Genomic DNA, 24335 nt, shown 5'->3' on the forward strand with positions numbered 1-24335 from the left:
TAATTATTAACTTCAGAGAGAAATTTTCCTAGCCTTTGCTGCTGCAAATTTATCGATTAGTTCATCAAAATGTATGCTGTCGGTAACCTCCCGCTCCACACACTAATGCCTCATGTCAGTCGCGTGACCTGTTTAATAACGTCAAAAATGTTTCTGGGTGGGAGTCAAGCATGTTAGAGTAGTGGAGGGGATACATTATTGTCTGTTGGGTATATAGAACTAATACGTGCTTCGAAATCAGAAAGAGACAAAAAACAAGGAAAAAGATCTCCTCATACTGATGGAGTGATGGACTGAGTATGCAAATGTTTTTTATTTACTTTTTAGTGCATTTAAAAATGGAAAACATTTCATTCTAAAATTTCTTAACATCACTTTGGCGCCCCCTGGATGCTGCGCCCAGGGACAGATGTCCACCCTTGCCCCCCCCTCCCCAGCTACACCACTGCCCCCAACCCCCAGAGACTCATATGGGTGACAGGATTGAATGCCAATTCACCTCCGCAGGATCTTTGGCTCTGGTGTCCTCTGACATCACAAATATGACACAGTGGCTTTAACTTGGCCCATGTGGCTGTGGGCTCTGTGACGGTCCGCCATCCCGCCGAGGACGGCTTCCTGCTTTCAGTCGATGTGACAGGCTCTGGGTCCTTGTCATGGGAAATGCTGATTTAGTGCAATCCTGCCTTGAAGTGTAGTTTTATATGAGCACTTAGGAGCCGTGTTAGCAGCAGTAACCAAGACTAGAGAGGACCTCGCTGGGGCAAACTAAACCCTTCACCTTGGAACAGCAGGCAAACGGGGGCAACCATCTGATGTAGTCAGGCGAATGTGCCACTTACCTGTTGTGCCGTGTTGGTTGGAGCAATAAAAACAACCAAAGGAGCAAACTCGGCGGTCCGCAGAAGTTTAAGGGTCTGTTGGGAGGAGAAAAAAGTTTCTCAATTATGAAAAGGCACACCGTCAAAGACACTGCCATTAGTGCTAACGGCAAACGCTTCATCTGGTCCAGCTATTCAAATGAAACAATGCCCTGACCTCGGGGGGGGCTACCAAAACGTGAATAACTGAACTCATTCTAGCAGAGTTGGGGGCTTTCAAGTCCTCCACTTCTGCCACCCATGAATACTGCAATCTAAAAGGCTACAAATCAAAACATCTGACCTGACTAGCTAGTCAGCCCCCCGTCCCCTCTGTTAGCCGAGGTCTCCACCACGGGCTTACCTGAGGCTCAATGTCCAGTATGGCGATTTTTTTTTGCTCGTGGATTTTAAGAATTGTTTCAAACTTGATGCCGAACATGTGGCCTTGGAAACTTCCGTACTCCAGGAAGTCGTTACTCGTGATGCTTTTTGTCATCTCCTCATTTGAAATGAAGTAGTATTGCTTTCCATTCTCCTCATCTTTTTTCTGAGGTTTTGTCGTGTCTGCACAATAGATACATAGATTAATCGATTAAAAAGAGCCTGACAAAGCAACCCATCAATGGCCAGAGCCCAACCCTCTCCTCTGAGTTTATTCCATTGATGTGCTGAAACTGGTCAGACTTTGGTCGTGATGAATATTCACCTCCTTTTTATTGAGCCCCCCACACCTCACATAATGCTAACTGGGTATAAAGTGTGAATACGACGTCACTACGGCAATAGACGTTAAATATAACTCTGCATGGCACTGCAAATGGACATACTGACCTGACGCTAAACACAGAGACAGATGGACAGATGAGAACGGAACTATACAAGGTTGACAGATAATGAAAGACACGTACGAAAGGCACTATATATGGGTGATGGTCATGTAGATAATGAAAGACAAGAGTATGAAAGGAACTATTTAATAATAAAAATAATTTAAGATAAAAGTATGAAAGGCGCTAAATAAGGCAGATAGTGTAGAAAAGGCACTATATATGGGTGATGGACATATAGATCATAAAAGACACTACATAAGGCTGATTGGGTTTAAGGATTGAAAATTCATTATGAGACAAGAGTGTGAAAGAAACTATTTAATGATAAAATAAAAATAAGATAAAAGTATGAAAGACACTATACAGTGGGATGCAGAAGTGTGGGCAACCTTGTTAATAGTCATTATTTTCCTGTATAAATCGTTGGTTGTTACGATAAAATATGTCAGTTAAATATATCATATAGGAGACACACACAGTGATATTTGAGAAGTGAAATGAAGTTTATTGGATTTACAGAAAGTGTGCAATAATTGTTCAAACAAAATCAGGCAGGTGTATAAATTTGGGCACCGTTGTCATTTTATTGATTCCAAAACTTTTAGAACTAATTATTGGAACTCAAATTGGCCTGGTAAGCTCAGTGACCCTTGACCTACATACACAGGTGAATCCTATAATGAGAAAGAGTATTTAAGGGGGTCAATTGTAAGTTTCCCTCCTCCTTTAATTTTCTCTGAAGAGTAGCAACATGGGGGTCACAAAACAACTCTCAAATGACCTGAAGACAAAGATTGTTCACCATCATGGTTTAGGGGAAGGATACAGAAAGCTGTCCCAGAGATTTAAGCTGTCTGTTTCCACAGTTAGGAACATATTGAGGAAATGGAAGACCACAGGCTCAGTTCAAGTTAAGGCTCAAGTGGCAGACCAAGAAAGATTTCGGATAGACAGAAGCGACGAATGGTGAGAACAGTCAGAGTCAACCCACAGACCAGCACCAAAGACCTACAACATCATCTTGCAGCAGATGGAGTCACTGTGCATCGTTCAACCATTCGCACTTTACACAAGGAGATGCTGTATGAGAGTGATGCAGAGGAAGCCTTTTCTCCGCCCACAGCACAAACAGAGCCGCTTGAGGTATGCTCAAGCACATTTGGACAAGCCAGCTTCATTTTGGAATAAGGTGCTGTGGACTGATGAAACTAAAATTGAGTTACTTGGTCATAACAAGGGGCGTTATGCATGAAGGAAAAAGAACACAGCATTCCAAGAAAAACACCTGCTACCTACAGTAAAATATGGTGGTGGTTCCATCATGCTGTGGGGCTGTGTGGCCAGTGCAGGGACTGGGAATCTTGTCAAAGTTGAGGGACGCATGGATTCCACTCAGTATCAGCAGATTCTGGAGACCAATGTCCAGGAATCAGTGACAAAGCTGAAGCTGCGCCGGGCTGGATCTTTCAACAAGACAACGACCCGAAACAATGCTCAAAATCCACTAAGGCATTCATGCAGAGGAACAAGTACAACGTTCTGGAATGGCCATCTTAGTCCCCAGACCTGAATATAATTGAAAATCTGTGGTGTGAGTTAAAGAGAAGCCATCAAACCTGAATTAACTAGAGATGTTTTGTAAAGAGGAATGTTCCAAAATACCTTCAACCACAATCCAGACTCTCATTGGAACCTACAGGAAGCGTTTAGAGGCTGTAATTTCTGCAAAAGGCGGATCTACTAAATATTGATTTAATTTCTTTTTTGTGGTGCCCAAATTTATGCACCTGCCTGATTTTGTTTGAACAATTATTGCACACTTTCTGTAAATCCAATAAACTTCATTTCACTTCTCAAATATCACTGTGTGTGTCTCCTATATGATATATTTAACTGACATTTTGTATCGTAACAACCAATAATTTATACAGGAAAATAATGACTATTAACAAGGTTGCCCAAACTTTTGCATCCCACTGTATAAGACAGATTGATAGACAGACATCATGAAAGGAGCGACACGGTGGTGTGGTGGGTAGCGCTGCTGCCTCGCAGTTAGGAGACCCAGGTTTGCTTCCCAGGTCCTCCCTGCATTGAGTTTGCATGTTCTCCCCGTTTCTGCGTGGGTTTCCTCCCACAGTCCAAAGACATGCCGGTTAGGTACATTGGCGATTCTAAATTGCCCCTAGTATGTGCTTGGTGTGTGGGTGGGTGTGTGTGCGCCCTGCCCAGGGTTTGTTTCCTGCCTTGCAACCTATGTTGGCTGGGATTGGCTCCAGCAGAACCCCCGTGACCCTGTAGTTAGGATATAGTGGGCTGGATAATGGATGAATGGATGGATGGACATCATGAAAGGCACTGTATTGAGTAGATAGAGTACAGAAGGTACTACAAGAAGAATATTAGATCGATAAGATATTTAAAGTCACTATATAAGGCTGATAGAACATGAAAGGCACTTTATACGGCACATAGGCAGAGTACAAAAGACACAGTACAAGGCAGAAAGAACTGACAGATTATAAGGCACTACATAAAGTTGAGTGATGGATACTGAAAGGTACTACAGTAAATACAGTCATATAAAAAAGTTTGGGAACCCCTCTCAGCCTGCATAATAATTTACTCTTCTTTTAACAAAAAAGATAACAGTGGTATGTCTTTCATTTCCTAGGAACGTCTGAGTACTGGGGTGTTTTCCGAACAAAGATTTTTAGAGAAGCAGTATTTAGTCGTATGACATTAAATCAAACGTGAAAAACTGGCTGTGCACAGATGTGGATCCCCTTGTAATTTTGCTGATCTGAATGCCTGTCACTGCTCAATACTGATTACTTGCAACACCAAATTGGATGGATTAGCTCGTTAAGCCTTGAACTTCATAGACAGGTGTGTCCAATCATGAGAAAAGGTATTTAAGGTGGTCGATTGCAAGTTGTGCTTCCCTTTGACTCTCCTCTGAAGAGTGACAGACAGCATGAAAACAAAGATTGTTCAGTATCGCGGTTTAGGGGAAGACTACAAAAAGCAATACTGAAAGACACTATATCAAGTTGTAGGATAGCTACTGGCTGATAGATAAGGTATAGCATGCACTATGCACCTCTCATACGAGCAGCACAGACTTTGCACACAGGGCTCATGTTTGGCCTTTTCAGGCTCAGCCTTAAAACGTTTTGACCACTCATAGTGTGGGCTTCCTGTGTTTAATGGCTACCATGTCATGGTCCAGCTGTTACAAGCTTTTCTATTTTCAAAATGTTTCGTTGCCTGCATACACCCTGGTGAATCTGAAAGTGCTTTGATCTTTTAGATGTTTGAAAGAAACCACAAAGAAAAATATGAAGAAATATAAAACCATTACAGGTGAAACAGACTCACGCATGTCTGGTAAAACAGTCCTCCAGTAAAAATAAAGGTGGTGAAAACACATTAGATTTCTCATGACCACTAGGGGGTGCCTGGTCTTCATTTAAGGCTTGTGTGATCGCCTCAGACGTGACTTCAGAACAGGGAACACAATCCCAAACGTAAAGCAAGCACTGAAAAAGCCTGTGAGGGAAGGACTGACAGGGCAGTGCCTACCAGAGGTGTTAGGGAATATAAAAGAATTGTTCATGGGATAGTAAAATGGCATAAAGATTCAGCTTAGGTCGGACTACAATACTGTAAAGGATTGCCAGTAAGGTTTCTAAGATAGACCAGGTGACGGTTTAGTGTCTTTGCAGGTGACCATCATTACTCATCAGTTGTCCTATTTCTGTTATTAAACTTAAGTTTTACATCACATGAGAAGGCCACACAGTTGAGGTCCTGCTGCTTAATATTTATACCCAGTTTGAGTCCCCTCCATTTTTAGTGCCCCAAATAGAGTAAAGTGCTAACAGTGAAATGTGTTTTAAATATGTACAGTAAATACTTACGTGGAGAGGGGTACGCAAATTTGTCGGGGTGTTTGGCTAGCAAAGTACTTTTGACATGGCTTCTTCCCACTCCTGGAGCCCCTGAATAAAAACAGAAAATGGTCAATTGTATGAAAAGCTCAAAAGACATCAAAAGTTCAGCAGTAAAAATCCACGAAAACAAAATAAGAAACATCAATCCATGTTTAGCGGTACTGTCATTTACATTTAAATTTATTTGCTTAGCAGACGCTTTTATCCAAACCAGCTTACAAAAAAAGGTCAACATAATCGAGTAAACATCAGTGTGGGGGGCAGTTTGGGAACAGATATTACAGGACAAGGGTGCAAATCTGGCCATCACCAGTGAATTGCTCCAAGCAAAATACAAGAGAGTTGCAATTCAAGGTAAAAAAGACAGAAATTCACCAAAGAAGAGTCTTCAAATTGTTCAAACAGAGGTGGGCAGCTCCTTCCAGCAGACAGAAGCTACGCATGAAAAGAGTCTGGATTAAGATATGATGGTATCACCAGATACCATCAGTGATTGAGAAGGAGCGTAGGATCTCGCAGGTGTCTCCATATGCATAGGCGATGTCCTGTTGACTACTCATCAAGTATTTGAACTTAATATGTGTCGCTGCAGGGGCCATCTGTAGTGATCTGAAAGGAGGCCTGACATGTGCCTGACGTGGCTATTTGAACACCACAGGTGGCACTGCATTTGAAATTATCTGTAGCAGCCTGGAGACACATGATGGTTCTCCCGCCAGCAGAGAGTTGCAATAGTCCAGACATGACAAGACCAAAGCTTGGACCAGAAGCTGGACAGGAGAAGCATGTCCTGTTAGAAGTTGTGTAGAATGAATCTTTAAGACAGAGAGAGCATCGTGACATGTTCAGTAAAGGACAACTGCTCACTGATCACCACGTCAAGGTTGCACACAAACTTGGTGGATAATACTGATAACAGAGGTGGGGTGCTGAATAGAGGGCCAAGCTAGAATAACAAGAAGGTCCATCTTAGTGCTGGAGATGGCGCTCCTTCATTCAGGTTGCATGAGTAGTTGGTACAGATATAGACTAATTAAATTGGCAGGAAGGGTAGACAATGTAGAATCCGATAAATAGTTACAGGGGGACTTGGATGGCATACAGGATTGGGTAGATTTGTGGCTTATGAAATTTTATGTAAGTAAATGTAAAGTATCACATGTAGGCTGAAATACACAATGGGTGGTCTGAAATGTGAAAGTACCCCTTATGAGAAGAAACCTAGGGGTCTTAGTGGGCTCATCACTGCCATCATCCAGACAGTGGACAAAAGCCATTAGGAAGGCTAAAAGGTTATTAGGATGTCAGGTTATAGTGAGGTATTTCACGAGGTGTGGAGTCCAAGTCTAGGGAGGTTCTCCTTAAGTGATGAAACACACTAGTGAAGCTTCATCTGGAGTACCGGGTGCATTTTTGGTCTCCAAATTACAAAATTGACATAGTATTTCTAGAGAAAGTCCAGAGAGGAGCGACTAGGCTGATTCTAGGACTGAGAGGTATGAGTTATAAGGACAGATTAATGGAAATGAACCTTTTCAGTTCAAGCAAACATGGGTTAAAGGTTTAAAAAATATGAAAGGAAATAGTACAGTGGATACCAAGTTTTACTTTAAAATCAATTCTGAAATAACAACATGGGGACACAGTTGGAAACTTCTTAAGGTCAGATTTCTCAATGATGTTAGGGTTAGGTTTGGGGTTTCTTCACACAGAGAACCAGAGACACATGGAATACATTGCTAAGTAATATTGTGTTGAGTAGGAGTTTAGGGACCTTCAAATCTCAACTCAGACCTATGGGATTGGGCAGCATGATTTGTTTTCACCAACATTCTTCTATTATTCTATTGTTCTAAAATACATGAGGTAGGAACCAACACTGGATGGGACACCAGGGCACATTCAGGCCTAAACTAACATTCACTCACAGCAGCTCAGTTGACAGCTACTGGCCAGGCTGACCATGTCTTTAGACTTTCATGTGGGTCCAGAACCTGAGAGGAAATTTGTGGGAACATTGGGGGAGCCTTTAAAATTCACACAGAAGACACATTAGTCTAGAACAGTGTTTCCCAAACTCGGTCCTGGTGGACCCCTGTTGCTGCAGGTTTTTGTTTAAACCAGATTCCCAATCAGTGACAACACCTGATAACACAGATTTTATTCGACATTCTGAAAAGCTTAGCAGCATGATTTTTACATTTATAAGATATTTAGAAATATTTATGCTTTTGCTATAATGCTTAAACTCTCTTTTGTTGATTTCATCATAATTTGCCTTTTCTCTGTGCAGTTTTTCCCATTCGTTGTATCTTAATAGTGACAATTAAAAACAAGCAGAGCAGACACGCAGGCAAACAACACAGAATAATCAAAAGCCACTACTTTTAGTCAGACCCACTAATTAGTAAATAATGAATTAATTAAACAATTAGAATACCTAGAAAAGTAGAATGAAAATCAAGATGAAAATACTATTAAAAAGAAAAAAAATACATTATTCCTATATAACTGCTTGGTACATTTTAATATATTTTTGTTTTTTAGCAAACTTAGTTTTCTAATTTCTATATTGTTCCCTAAACACAGAACTTGAGAAATATCAGTTCACTTAATTAGCCCAGGAGTTCAATTAAAAACAGAAGCTGGTTGGAACAAAAACCTGCAGCCACAGAGGTCCACCAGGACCGAGGCTGGGAAACACTGACCTAGAACTAAACAATTCTGAGCACTTCATCATTTTGTTCTGCACATAAATACAAGAAATAATAAACTTCTAAAATACTGAAACCAAAGATAACGTAAAAATGACATTAGAATTGTGTTAAACTTACCTATAAGGACGAGAGTCTTTCTGTTGAAAGCAGGGAGTTTGATGACTTCTTCATACGAAGTTACATCCAGCTGATCAAAAACTGTCAAAAAACTCTTGTTTAGTTTGCACATTTAGAACTGAAGTTTGTTCATTACAAATATTGATATTCTCATTCATAAATACATCATTAAGCTGAGTGCTCTGTCCCCAGAGGCCCTGGTCCTAAGGCTGAGCATTTATTCAGACCATATTTTCTACTGTAGACCTTCTACAAACATTCTTGTATGCTGTGGCGCATGCTCACATTCTGATTAAGGAGTCCACTTTCTGACCTCCCTGCCAGTCAAGAGGACCCCTATCCAAAGTCCTACACTTGAGTTCTGCTGCAGGAAAGCTCAATGACCTGGACACTCTTTGACTCCAACATGGTCTTGTGTGCCACCTTTTTCTAGGATGTAGGACTTCAGCCAATGAAGATCACCCTTCACATTAGAGCAGCTGCACTGGCCAAACAGTCCAGATTACATTCAAAAGAAAATAATGGTGAAAATGTCCACAGGTTTACTAAAAAGCGACAATACTAATATCATCCAGGTTGTTTAAGAGAAGAAGCAAAAGAAGCAGCCAAGAATGTTATGATTCAGGGATGAAGCAGTATAGATTATTGTAATGACAATGCATGTTATCTTCTTAATCCAAAAGACAATCAATCGTGCCATCTAATGCTTTGTCCACACTACTGTGTTTTCATCTAAAGACAAGAGTTCTGAAACCAGAACATTCTCCATCCACACTAGCAGTTTCACATTATTTTATGAAAGTGTCTCTGTCCACGTTAAAACGCCTGAAAAATGCATATGACATAGGTGTTCGTCTATACTGGGCAAGTGTTCATAGGCAGAAAATATCCTTTAAAGGGGAGCAATGCCGCCAACCACAAGATTTATCTCAAAACTGTAGCGTCCAGCAAATTATTTGCCTTTTGCGTATGCATGCCGTATTCAAACTGTACAAAAGGCAATTTAGATGCAAACTGGTAAGCAACACAACACTTGCCACAGAAAGCAACTCTTCTATGTCTGCTATGTTGGAATATGGTTTTCTTCTATAACAGGTGACCAATCAGGGAATGACACATTGTAATAAGCAGAAACCAATCAGGGAAGAGGCACATAATAAGTACAAACAAATCAAAGCAGGGAAATAGGATTCCACAATATGGCGTACTGATCATACAGTTTAAAATTTGACCCTGAATTTCATAAGACGGATGGATGGAGGTAAGAAAAAGACAAGGTGATGGCACTTCTCTTCTGTGCTTCTGTGTTAATGTCTTTAAAGTTACAGTTTAATGTCTTCCTTTGTTAAACCAAATTTTATATTGCACTGTTCACAAAGTGGTCCTTGACATTGAGGATTTGTAGCTGAAATGAAATGTGTTACTGCAGGGCACACAGTGAGCCTCTAATGTGACCTTGTGGCTTCATGCCCATCGCCTGGCCAACTGGATGCACTGCCTGCCTTTGCTTTGTTAGCATATGATGGTTTACCCTGAACGGGCAGACCTATTCCAGAATATTCCTCAATGGGATAATAAAATTTTCATTCAGCAGGTTGAAAGTCTTGATTTGGATGTGCAATAAAGCCAAACAGGTGAGTAAGCCTGCCGGTTCAGAGTCATCTTCAGCATCTAGACAAAACTGGATTTTAACGTCGTATTTGTCATTTCAAATAATTTGCAAGGCACCATATACGATTTAGGACTGAGCTCATGGCAGTACACAAGCTGTGTATTTCTCAACCCGTCGACAGGGACCGGTCTGCTTTGAACTGATGGGAGCGTGGAGGACAGCTCCGAAGCCGCGGCCAGAGTTCATGTGAATGTGATATTAATCTCTGTGCCCTTTATTAGATAGAGTGGCGAGCTGGGGCCGAATGCATTGTCCACGAACGGACTGAGCCATATTGAGCCCCTGACCCCCCACCACAGAACAAAGTAATCAATTAGTGGAAAGAATGTTAGATCTTTGTGTTAAAATGTGTGCAGCCTTGGGCTGCGATGAGGTGCCCCCGAATAATCCCCGCTGCGTTTTTGAAAATCTCGCCCATCTGCATTTCCATAAGTATATGACTCTGGAGTGGATTTTTAAAAATTCAAGTTTTCAGGCATTAAAAATACTAGTGTAGTGTAGATGAATGGCAAAAACAGAGACTGGCATCTGCATTTTTATACAACAATGTAGTAGTGTGGATGGGGACTAAGCTCTGGAGATTTTCTCCACACCTCTGGAAGCATCCTGTTAACAGTCCATCACAGGACAGCCACATTTACAATCTCCAATTAACCTACCATGCACGTCTTTGGTATGTAGGAGGAAAGGCGAAGTACCAGGAGAAAAATCCACACAGACACAGAAAGAATGGCCCAACTCCACACTGATAGTGACGGAGCAGGGATTTTAAATCCTGAAACAGTGTGGCAGCAGCACTAACCGCGCGGCCACTCTAATAACAAATGCGCTGTGTGAAACTCCAACTTACTTGAGCTATGCTTGGCCAGGTACTTGTCTTTGCATTTTTTTTTCTTGCCAAAGGGGCTGCAAGACTGCGTTCCTTCTTCATTTGACTTTGTTTTACTTGCCACTCGCCTGTAGGATGAAAAAGTGAAAACTTTGAAATATGAAGGTAAATCAAAAAGTAAAGGCAGTTTGAAAATTTTGTGGTAACCACAACAGAAGCTGATGCAATACAACACGTTCACGGTGGCTTATGGCTAGTCTAATCACACAGTGCAGTGCTCTGCTGTTAATCTAGTTGAAGTCAACATCAAATGAACATGGACACCCTTGGCGGGACTGCCCCATTATTGAACAACACACTATGGTGAAATTAATTTGGGCAGAGGGAGTGAAGTTCAGCGAAGGATGTTGGCTCAGTATGGATTTGTAAACTTGACTTGGCCATTACTACAAAACAACATAGGGGAAGTATAAAGCCGGATTAAGACCCCCATGAGTTCGTGGGTGACTTAGCTCCTCAACAGATAGTTGATTAGACCTTGTAGAGTGCAGTTTGTGGACACTGAATCATTTAATGCAGTGTAGTATTTCTCACTCTTAATTTTATTATGTGACCTTGTGATATATATCCCCTGTAGTGGTTAAGTGGTCCGAATATACACTCTGGACATCTGCTAGTTCATGAGCTGAACAGGAATAGAGGAGAGAAGGGACACAGATCCAAAATTAAAGAGTGAAAGGTGCAAGTTTCTTTACAAGAGTGCTGCACAACAACAACACAGCAGTGTCAGGTGGGCTTTGTTAGCTCAGTCGTTCCACACTGCCACTCCATCAAAAAGCAAACAGAAACAAACAAGACAAAATAAAAAAGAATTTGTAAATACAGTAGACCCCCGCAAAGCCACGGTTCAGAGTTCACGGCCTCAGTCATTTGCGGATTTTTCCTTAGAACCTAACTAATAATTGTTAGCGGAAACCACAAATATTCGCAATTTTTATGGCTTTTTTTGTAGCAATACTGTACTGTAGAGAGAACCGCGACTTGGGATGGTGAAAGTAGCCAATAAAATTTGAAATTGCAACTCCCAGCAGTCCCTGCAATGGATCTGATTGGTCTTCTGCTGAGGGTGCTGGGGCTGTCGAGGTCAAAGGTTGTCAGTGCAGCTTTTAAAAAGGGGACCGGTGACCAAAAGCAAAAAAAAGTTTTGTAATTTGTGTTTCAAGTTCCTGTCTGTCTGCCTTCTGTTGGGTTACCTGTACTTATTCATTTTTTCCTGGATCGTTTCGTGCGTCTGGATTGTTTGCCTCTGCACATGAGGACTGTAAGTGGATTCATGGCCATCCTGCACAGAAAGGAGCACTCCTGAACCCGTCCACCTGTCTTCACCATTTCAGGAACTACCAGTGGGACTATCTGTACATTCCCATTCAACGTGTGTTCGGATCTCTGGACTATCTATTTTCATCATTACATTTCATCCGTTGCCGTTTTTCATGAACTTTTTCATGATTTAAAGTGTGTGTTTTGTTTGTGCTTTGTTGTATTTAATACGTAATCGCCGTAATGGGAACAGGGGTGGTATTGTTGTTCTCTTATTTCATTTTTTTGTTTTCATTACATTCTTTATTTGCTGTTTGATTACCGCTTTGCTTTGGTTTTGTCTCTGTTTGTGAGTGTGTGCGTGTCAGGTCAAGGCTGGGTGTGCCCTTGGAATCTCCACCATAAAAATAAATAAATCACCGTCTTCTCAACGGTTGAATCTTAGCGGCACCAGACAGCTACAGTGTTATTCATTTGTCCTTGCTGCTGATTGACTGTGATACATCTCCAGTTGAGTGTTCTTGTGTTTTCCGTTTACTTAAAAGCCTGAACAGCACCTGTCCTTTTTGGCTGATTGCTTTGTTTCTCTCTCCTCCCCCAGACATTCTCTGCTCCTGTTGGGGGTTGTGCTCCCTTATGATGTTTGTCTATTGTTTAATTGATAACTAACTGCATACTGAGCTTGTTTTACTTCTGAAAGAGATATATTTCTTTGAAGTGTTTAAATAAGGTTCCTGTCTTGACAATCTCCTGTGTTTCTGTGACCCAAGCGTGACACCCTGCAGCACTGCAGCCGCACTAGCTGCCAGCATCATCACTTACCTCTGTGTGCTTGCGTGCAGCCAGTTCAAGTGCAGTTGGCTCAGTGATTTACATCCATGGCGTCAGTTGCACTTTGTACATATTGTTTCAGTAGTTTTTTAAATAGTTTTTGCAGTTCATTAGCAGTGTGTAAAATGATCAGTGTTGTCATTGTGATACTCTTTGCATTAAAAAAAGTGTTCCAATAAAATTTCACTTTTTATTTATTAATTGTGACGTTTACTTAAAGTGCAGCAAAAAAGTATTTGCTGTCCAGGGATGCATTAACCCCCAAGTATGTGGCAGTTTAAGGGTTAAAGCCCCAAGATGCCGCCGAAACGAGCTGTACAGCCTAAGGCTTCTGGCAATGAAAATGCGCTTGCATGAATTACAGTACATAGCGGTAACATCTGTATTTTACATTCTAGCACTACGGGAGACATAGCAGTACAGTATACAGGTTTACCTTTACAGTACATTCTTTATTTTTAGGTAATGTACTAAGCTGAGTTTGAAATTAAATTAAAGTGCTTTGGGGACATATTTAAGGTTTAAACTATGAAATAGGCATTTTTTGAACCACATCCAAAATTAGCGGTTTTTCACAATTCGCGGGTGCTCTAGGAACGTAACCCCCGCGAATTTTGGGGGTGTAGTGTATACAGTAAATAGAGTACATTCCCTCAGTTCTCTATAAAAAAACTAAACACACACACCAAAAATAAAGGCTCACAAAGCTTCTCAAATGGGGAAAAAAATAGAGGAAAAATATGATTGATTTTTGCAGTTAATTTGAGAATACAAAAGAGTGGCTAAAGTGTGCTAAGAGATGGTGCATAGGAAGACGGGCTCAATCATCAGCATGACACGGACAAAACAAAATGCAAAAACAATGCCAAAATTTACACCTGAAGACTTGCCCTGCAAATATATATTTTGCTTTACTTGAAAGCTTTCAGCCTAAAGAACACGGCTATCTTTTATAACACCGGCCCGATGACGATTCAATTCATACAATGTAGGCATTAGATAGCTAGCAACGCACAGCCTTATCTTCAGAATTCGCTTATGTGACAATAAACTATTTCAACAATGATAAGTAAATATCATTAATCTAAATTAAACATTTCAAAAACCTTTTCAGGTCACCATTTTTACAGGATCAACTTTGTTTTTCACATCTGAAGAAAACAAGGATGAACCTTTTCTGCAATTATATGACAAATATTCAGAATCAAAAAGTGATTTTGGTGGGTCAGCAGTGTGCGGCTGCTCTGGATACATCTAGTGACTGGTGGTGTTTGTCTTTGGGTTAACACAAACCCTGGAGTGTAATACATGCATGCATGAGTGTGCCATCACGCTGCCATCTCCACTCTGACAGAACAGGTAATAAGCAAGAAGATGAACGTGTGGAGATGCTTGGATAAGTGTGTTGATTAATTGATGCTCCATTTATAATTTTGAATGCCACCATCAAATATATAAATGCGTCAATTAAAGTATGGGCAGCACAGCAGCACAGTAAAAGCTCCTCGTAGCTCTGAGGACCAGGACTTTACCTTTCATGGGTGGCTCCTGCCTTACACCCATTGGTGCTATAACAGGCCTTCACTCCTTGCATTCCCAGCTTGAAAAAGCAGGCTCACAAAATGGATGAATTATTTGTATGTGGAGTATTACTTTATATGTAGATTGTTACAGTTGTTCTTGGGTTAAAATGGCTGCTTCACAGCTTCAGAGAGCCGGGATCTTTCTTCAGGCCTTTAATAGCTTATGTGTTCCCTACATCAGTATGAAAGTTCTCAGGGTACTGTCGTCATCTCCTACATCCTAAGGATCCATCCATTATCCATCCCGCTATATCCTAACTACAGGGTCACGGGGGCCTGCTGGAGCCAATCCCAGCCAACACAGGGCTCAAGGCCGGAAACAAACCCCGGGCAGGGCGCCAGCCCACCGCAGGGCACACCCACACACCAAGCACACACTAGGGACAATTTAGGATTGCCAATGCACCTAACCTGCATGTCTTTGGACTGTGGGAGGAAACCAGAGAGCCCGGAGGAAACCCACGCAGACACGGGGAGAACATGCAAACTCCACGCAGGCAGGACCCAGGATGAGAACCTGGGTCTCCTAACTGCGAGCAAGCAGCGCTACCACTGCGCCACCGTGCCACCCCATCCTAAAGATGTGATAGTTAATTTAGTTAGACATTGTTAAGAACTCCTGTTGAGTGAAAGTGGGTGTCTTGTGATAAACTGAGACCCACCAAGCTGAAGTTCACCTTTGCAACTGTGTGAAGGCCTGAAGGGGTGAAGCACATCTTGGAAATGAATGTTCATAGCTGTAGATGGCCATTATACTACAACAGCAAACATCATTTTAAATAAGTGACTAGAATATCTTGTGGCTGTGGACTGAACTTGTCAGATGGCCCTGAAGAGTGCATCTATCAGAATGAAAAGAAATCTGCTTTAGGAAGCCCCTGGGAGTCAGAAGTGCTGCACTCAAAGACCTGGCACAGACCTTTAAAAAAGACATTTACTAAAGCAGACTTTGATTTATATAGCGTAATTTGAGAGAATGACAGTCCAAAGCAACTGTAGTTAAAACCTGCAGTGGGCTTGGGGAGCTAAAACAATAGGTGCAAAAGTAACAACATTCTTGAGGCAATTTGAGATCATGGAGGAGACTAGAGCCCACCTTAGCAAAATCGTTAGGACCCTGGCCTGGACACCACCATCACAAAACCCAACACTTTGAACCACCAGTTAAACTAATACAACGGGCTTGGGGATGTAGAAGGAAAACCCACACAGACAAAGCAAGAACACACAAACTCCACTGCACATGGCTGGGAGCAGCAGCTGGACCGAGGACACTGGATCCATGAAGCAGCCCAGGGTAAAACTATACTACTTGAATAGCCTAAAAAAGTAATGTTAAAGGGCAAACAGAAACAAAAGCAATATCCTTGGGCATTTGTTTAGTAAAGCAGCTGGTATTTTCTGTCACGTAACGCAGTAGACACAGTAGGCACAGTCATTAGGCATCATTAGCACTTTAATGAAAGTGTTTCTGTAAATGTACGCTCTCCCTCTGTTACAGTGTGTGAAATGGTTGGCAATGCAAATGCTAAAAGAACACAAATGTGAAAATGAGCCTTATTTCATATGCTATGTAGAATAACAGTGTTCACTTTTATATTCCAACTAGCAAAATACCCGCGCTTCGCAGCGGAGAAGTAGTGTGTTAAAGAAGTAAAGAAAAAGAAAAGGAAACATTTTGAAAATAACGTAACATGATTGTCAATGTAATTGTTTTGTGACTGTTATGAGTGTTGCTGTCATATATATATATATACTAGCAAAATACCCGTGCTTCGCAGCAGAGAAGTCGTGTGTTAAAGAAGTTATGAAAAAGAAAAGGAAACATTTTAAAAATAACGTAACATGATTGTCAAAGTAATTGTTTTGTGTATTTGGCGGCAGCATCACAAAGTTATTTTCGTCTAGCTGCATCAGAAAATGTACCACAACGTCTGACACGCCTCCTTTTTACTGTTTTCTCACAGCTTGGATTGGTGCGGTCATAATCGGTTTGAGTCTACATATATATACAAAGGTATATATATATATATATATATATACACACACACACACACACACATACATACATATATACATATATATACACATACATATTTTCATATATATACATATCTATATAAATATCTACATATACACATATAAATATATATACACATATATATATATATATACACATACACAAACCAATCTACATTATATATAAACACACACAAATTATATATATGTGTGTGTGTGTGTGTGTGTATGTATATATGTGTGTGTAGATATAATGTAGATAGGTGTGTGTGTGTGTATGTATATATGTATTGTGAACATTGCCCCGGACACAGACAGGCTGACACACTCAAGTCAGCCAAAACACGTTTATTTTTCATCTCTAATTTACAGTTCTGCTCACCAATCCCCAATACCCCTCAGTCCAGGCCAATCCAATGCCTTCTCTTTCTTTTCTCTTCTCTCTCTCTCTCTCTCTTTTCTTCAGACCGCCTCCTGCCTTCTCCAAACCTTGTCACTCTTCAACCCGACTCTTGTTCCTTCTGCAGGGAGGCGGCCCCTTTAAATAAGCACCCGGATGTGTTCCAGGTGTGTTCCCGGCAATCTTCCACCGACACACCCCAGTGTGGCGGAAGTGCCGGCTGTCTCCTTGAAAGCACTCCGGGTGTCCCCGCTTTCTCTTCCCCCAGCACTTCCGGGTGTGGCGAAAGTGCTGAGGTCTAGGGTCTTCCTGGTATTGGGGTTCCCCTGGCGGTAACCCCGGGTCCCTACAGGGTCGAGCTTCCCAGCTCTTTACCCGAGGCCTCCAGGGCGGTCGCCCCCTCGAGGTCTGGAGGAGGCACCAGCCCTCCTCCTGTCTTCTCAGTATAGCTTTGGTTACTGAGTGCAAGGGAAAAAAATAAAATGTAGTCTATAAGTTATTAAACAGTAAAACATTAACGTTTTAAGAAGTACAGGTACATTGAGCACTACTGGAGTGGTTTCGGGTAAACTACATTTTAAAGATGGTGTAACACAACAGGTAAGTAGTACTAACAGCAGCTAAAACGTATATGGATGATCTGTCGGTAGTAGATCCCTTTTGAAAGGCGCTACACCACGGCTGTGGTGTAGAAATTACATTTTCTATGTGAACGTCCAAATTTCTGCCTCTGGTAATGTGCCTTACCGGCATTACCAGCAATTAAAGAAAATTAGTTTTGTGTCCTCCGCAGTGTTAAGAGAGAAAGGCTTTGGTTTGGTATAAAAGGAAAAAAGGTGTAAAGAAAGGAAACTTGCCTTTTTCTTTTATATAGTCTAGAGAGAGGTTTTTGCCGACGATATGAGCATCGCGGTGGGTCTCGTGTAGACTGGAGAGACGGCCCTGCTATTAACTGTCCGGGATGGCACTGTCAGTCCTCCACTCCTGTGCGTGTCTTCATAATCCGACCTGCCGACCTCATAATTGTATACGTGTAAAAGAAAGTGCGAAGCGCCTTAATATTAGTTTGCCGCGGTCTTGAAATGGGATCCCGTGTTTACAGTTGTCTGGGCTATAGCTCATGGGAAGGAGGAAAAAAATTAAAGTGTTTACTTTCACTTAAGGCAGAAGCGCAGTCAGCGTCTCAAAGGCCGGCACAGCAACACGTGTGCGCGCGCCGGCTGCCCGATTTTTGTAGTATTTTTGCAGTGCAGGAAACGCCACTTTTTTCAGACACGTTCACGTGATCAAAAGTCTCCCCCCAACGGCCATCGAGCTAACGTCCATTACAGTATATGGAGAAAAACAGGTTCCAGTTATGACCGTTACGCGTAGAATTTCGAAATGAAACCTGCCCAACTTTTGTTAAGTAAGCTGTAAGAAATGAGCCTGACAAATTTCAGCCTTCTACCTACATGGGAAGTTGGAGAATTAGTGATGAGTGAGTCAGTGAGTGAGTGAGTGAGTGAGTGAGTGAGGGCTTTGCCTTTTATTAGTGTAGATGAGCCTGCATTTTACACGTCAGCTGAAAGGCTATCTGTACGTTTTACTATTTCTTCATCCATTGTTGGTGAAACAACAGTGTGGCCTGATGGCAAACCAAAAGTCTTTCATACAAGTCTTCAGTTCTGAGTCGGGGTGTCACCTGCTTGTAAAAATCTAATGTACCTGAATTGTATAAGAAATAATAGTAACAATGACAATAATAATGGAACTCATTTACATAGAGAGAAACATAAAACTGAAAGTGACATAAGTGAGAAAGAAAATAAAAAATGTTCTGAGGCTCCACCTGAAGACTTGCTAATGCACAACGATGAAGTGGCTGGGCTTAGATGACAACTGACTAGATTACGCCACCAGAAGCACTGGTTTTGTAAAACATTTGTTCAGCCAATCTAATTGTATAAAATTGAGGAGACAGCGTAATCCAGTCCAAAAATATGTGTCTGATAACTTTGGGTCACACATTTTGCTTCCTGATTATGACAGACAACTTCAAGCTGAACACAAACGTAATTTCAGATTGACTGTATCACGTAGGAATTCGGAGAAACATGAAATTATCTTTGATTGAATTTAGTGTGTTTAATCGTTTAATGATGTTGACCCACTGAGCTCAACTGAGCTACAAATATTTTGCTGCTGATTTTTAATTGTAGTCCTCATCGGATTTTTCTCATTTCACTGTCTATCAACAGTTGGCCAACATCCATTGATTCCACCTGCCCTGCTACTGCTTTTCAATCATTCCAATGTCCTGGTGAAACCTTTTGAAAGGTCATGACTGACTGCACCAGGAAAGAAGTCCAAGTATGAATGCTAGGCCCCTGGGTCGTTTATGTGCCCTAATTTTCTGCCCTGGAACAAAATGCTTATGGAGCAGCCACTTCTTTTTAATGTATTGAGAATCTCTGGCACAGCAAATTAAACAACAAGACTTGCTATCTCCACCACTTTTAGATCTCCACAGATGTTCCAATTGTGGTTATTGTGCTGTGAATGTATGCTTATAATATGAGGAAAATCATGAGAAGAGGTGATTGCAACAAAACGGTAAATGATAGGAATTTAAATATGATTTCGTAAGACACACCCAATAGTGCTCAAAGTAAAATCTTCATTTCCAGTACTATCATAGGAGTCACTTTCTGCAAAGTCAGACTTTACAGAGAGCAAGAGGTCAGCTTTTGTGCCGGCTTCTTAAACACCCAGGGGGTTTTGTTCAACACTTTATGACTAAAAATACTAAAATATGCCAAAAGGGTGTCTACTTGAAAGTTAAGAAATTATACCACCAGAGGAGTCAGGCATTCTTTCAGGTTTGGAGCTCATGACTCTGCCATCATAGTTTATAACCTGAATCTACATGTATCCTCCGCTCCTTTGGTTACTGCCTCAATGTCCTTCCCTCCATTCAAGGAGCACTTAGTGAGAATAGTTTTACAAATCAAAACAAAGATCAACAAAATGTTGCACCTTCTTATAGCTGTACTGGAAATTATATATCTAATTAAATATGACAGAACATGCCCCTGAAATTGGAGAATGAGGTTCAAACAAGTTACACAATGTAGGCTTGGTGTGACATTCAGGTGCGTTTGGTGACTAAGTAAACTGATATGAAAGTTGGTGTATTTCATTTTTTTTATTTGCTTCATCCAAGAGTCAGTTATTACTTTTCTGAGGACTTTATCATTTTGTAACAATGAGTCATATTCAATCATATTTCAAAGTAACAGCAATAACAGAATTCAATTCCATGTGTTAGTAGACAACATTAAACACAAACTATTTAGCAGCACTTTACGGTAGGGTACGGGCGGTATGCACCCAGGAGTTGCAAACGGAGGTTAAACGTTGCGACGGCTGTCCAGTGCATACTCCATTGCTCCGACACAGAGATATCTTGTTCGAAGCTCCATATACTGAGGAGCACATTACATGTTGTTTCGTTCAGATTGCTTTGTCCTAGCGAGAGTTATTACAGAATATTTGTGGCCTGTTTCGAGTGAATCTCCCTGTATTAATATTAGTTAAAACACTGAAATTCGTTAAAATTATTCAAATAAGTAAGAAATTTGAACTGAGTTGATTTATTGTATAACAACTATATATGAAAGGTACATGACAGGCAAGAAGATCAGGGGCTTGCTATGATTGTTTGTATATATGTTGGACTGAAAGATCAAGGGCTGGGCACCAGAGATTAGGAGTTTAGGCCACTGAAGTCTCCCACCTCCCGATGCCACTGCCCATTTTTAAACCTGTCTTGTGTTTATATCAGATGTTATTAATTAATTCAAGCACAATTTAGTTGCAGTTTTATAATGTCAGTTCTCTACAATAATCGTTTAGTTCAATCAATTCAGTCATATATATGCTTGCATAACTGCTTTCCACTTCCATTTACTTCCAGAGAAGTGACCTTTTTTTGCAGTCTTATGGTTAACTTATCTAATGCAGCAGAAGATGGGCGCTGCTGTGTGAGCTGTTTGTATACAAGCGCTCTGCACGCCGTCTGACTGACTTATATTGGGAATCCAAGAGGGTTATCAGTCGAGCAAAAGAAAAACTACAAAATATACAAGTTCAAGCAACCACACCCAATGTAAAACTGAAACAGTAAACTAATTCTTTGTTGAAGTCGCACAGAAAGTTCCCCTGTTTTAAGATGGACGGGTCCGCAAATTCTTCAATACTTTTCAATGTCAAAATTCTGAAATTTTGAAAACTTCGTACAGCACGATCTGTTCAAAAAATCTGAATGGAAATTGGACTAGCTCCATAAATTCTTTGAAGGTTAAGTGTGCCACACCTCAACAAAATTAGTCCACGTGAGGCCAAGTTATTTCATGTGGACAGACGGACGGACAAACAACAGAATTGGGCTTTTACAGTAGGTGCTTCTCTCATTATATGTGAATGTACCTAAAAATGCACAAATAAAATATCTGAGGCAAATTCTTTAAACTTTATTGCTTTGTAGTTACAAGAGTATCCCAAATTGTAAGGTTCTTAGAAAACATGTTTGGTGCCACTATCACACTGCACTGTTATGTCTGCCATATCAGATGGAGATACTCACCATTCTTGCAGTTCAGGAGATGGAATGATCCCAGCAAAGCTGGACTCAGCACCTTCAACCCTTCCCTGCCACCAGTTGGGGTCTTGTTTATTAATGATTTGGATCACATCTCCAGTCTTGAATTGTAGCCCAGCCTCCCTACATGGTATCAGGTCATCCTTTTTTGGATCGTAGTTGAACTGGGCCCTCATGAACATCTGTGTAATTTTGAAAACAATAAGGAGTTAATATAAAATCAATTGTAACGCCCAAATACATTAAACTGCCATATATGTTGATACATACAGCAATGCCACAACGGTGCTGCTTAAAGATATTATTAAATCTGTCTATTTGATTTTAAGTGTAATACAGTTTTGAGGTGGTCCAGAACCTGTCCTAGCAGCACTGGGCGGGACACTAGTCAATCAAAGGCCACACACAGACTCACAACAGGTCAACTGAGAGTCACTTATCATCCTAACGTTGATTGTGAATAAACTGAAGAAACCCTCATCCAAAGTTCACAGGAGCAGTGGCCAGGCCTTGTTCTGAGTCCACGATTCTGAGGCTGTGAGGTAGCAACACTACCTATTGTGCCATCTTACTTGCGCCATTCATTTTCTTAGTTTTTGTTTCCACTAGATGGTGACCAGTAGGTGGAGCCTATCATCATAATATTGGTGGACAGAAACGATACAACCTTGATAGGACACATTCATGCAACTCTTGCCAGTTAATGCAACACTTTCCTTTTGTGGGAAATACAAAAGTGGCAAATACAATATCTCTACCACATTAAAAGAGCTCCAACTGATGCAACAGTCGAATTACTGTAATTTGAGTCAGTGTCTGCATGTAGCTTTCATCATTTCTGTAAACAGTAAAGAATTCGAGTAAGTATGGGAAGCCTATTGACTACCATGAAAGTAGCACCTGACTCAGAGGCCCAAGGAGGAGGAGGCGCTGACCATATCAAAAAAGGTTAAAGGTGAGGAAGGGAGACAACATCAACACCAGAAAGAACATGAGGAAGTTGCATGAATTTAGGAAAGGTACCCCACCTACATGAGGACATCAGGTGAACCCAAGTTCACTTCTGCAGAAATCTGAAAGACTTACAGAAATGGAGGATCCTTTACCTTTTTGATTGTGGTGAGAAGTCAAGCAAAATGACACCTTTTATTGGCTAACTAAAAAGATTACAATATGCAAGCTTTGGAGACAACTCAGGCAAGATGTAATGATTGTGAATTTGGCCTGACAGACCCGGTGCGTAAACATGGTGCATTCCTGGATTTGACAGATATTGCTCGTCACAATAACAAACATTAAGGAGAAAACATTTGTACAGATGGAAATTTAAAGGACTTTTTTCATTTATTGTCAATTTCATTACCATAACTGTTATTTGTGGAGTGTTTTATATTGTAATCTGTGACTGTGGATGAGGAGATAGGGCAGGGAATTTTGTAAATAGCCGATGTACTGCTCTTATTTTCATTTTCTTCCTTCCTTACAATTGCTTCTGTTGGTATGCCCTGTGTTACAGCTAGTACGACAGTCCCAAAACTCAAGAGAGTCCCAAAAATGGCCACTAGAGGGGGATATGTATTTATCAACCCCAGCTCTTTATAAGCCAAAAACACCAGATGTTTATAAAATAAAAACATTTATTCTTCGAAAATGCTTTTCAGCAACAATGAAGCTTCCGTGAAGCACAGAAGGCAGCAGAAGACGCACAAAGGAATAAGGCAACCCAAAGTAAAGGAAGTCCCAATACAGTAATCCAAAGAATGGCCAAAAAAACAGAGCAGAATGTAAAAAAAAAATTCCAGAGAAATCACAAAATCACAAGCACAGCAAAAACACAAAACTCACTGACTCACTAGTGAGGTTGACTGAACTGCCAGGAACTGTGGGAATTCCTTGCCTATATAGGGCTGTGGGCAGTCCCTGGTGATGATGGGCAGAGCGTCAAGACTCTTGGGGAACCACTCACAAAACACAATACACATAACAGAAGCTTAGAGACAAAATCAAAAAACAAGGAATAATACAAGTCATTAAGAAAAGTAACATTAACATAAATCAATAAGTCACAAAAAGGACAAGAAACAAGGATTTGAACCCCACACAACAGTAGGAAGTAAAGCTGGACACTTCCTTGCCAAATCATTTAGTAATCTTTTCATTTTGCTGGCCTTCTAGGGATCAGTAATACATATTATAATTGTGTTGTCTCAGGATGGGAAAGGGGTCTTGAGGAGTAGTATACTGTGTAATGGATGGCATGCACTAGGATGGACTCCCCTACCTTATCTATCCAGGAGGCCCAGGTGTCAAGTAAACAAGAACAGTGGCAGGGTATTCCATACCTAGTGTGATAGACAGTCAGCAGCTCAATCCGGCCGGGATGTCCCTGAACTGGAAGAATGAAGAAAGGCAGCTTTTCCAGGACACTGCCTACCCCAGAATACTAGATGGCAGCTCCCCTGGACGGTAGCTGTGCCTCAGATTCCCTCAGGGCATCCTGGGACGTGGAGTCCGCTTTCTCAGCCCTGTTGGGTGCCGTGGGTGCCGCTCATAAAG

The 24335-nt window shown here is 41.1% G+C and overlaps 1 protein-coding gene across 2 annotated transcripts in view; it reads right to left on the minus strand.

Moving 5' to 3' along the window:
- Positions 1–24335, minus strand: part of mpp1 (membrane protein, palmitoylated 1) — a 121239-nt gene that overhangs the window by 42786 nt on the left and 54118 nt on the right. For both annotated transcript variants that reach the window (XM_039766513.1, XM_039766512.1), the window contains exons 6-11: positions 21765–21961; positions 11006–11112; positions 8484–8564; positions 5617–5697; positions 1225–1427; positions 843–917 (exon numbers count right to left, since the gene is read on the minus strand). In XM_039766513.1, coding sequence (XP_039622447.1) covers positions 843–917; positions 1225–1427; positions 5617–5697; positions 8484–8564; positions 11006–11112; positions 21765–21961 — 744 coding nt within the window. The remainder of the gene's footprint in view (positions 1–842; positions 918–1224; positions 1428–5616; positions 5698–8483; positions 8565–11005; positions 11113–21764; positions 21962–24335) is intronic.

The sequence above is a fragment of the Polypterus senegalus genome, chromosome 10 (assembly GCF_016835505.1).
Source record: "Polypterus senegalus isolate Bchr_013 chromosome 10, ASM1683550v1, whole genome shotgun sequence".
Taxonomy (NCBI): domain Eukaryota; kingdom Metazoa; phylum Chordata; class Cladistia; order Polypteriformes; family Polypteridae; genus Polypterus; species Polypterus senegalus.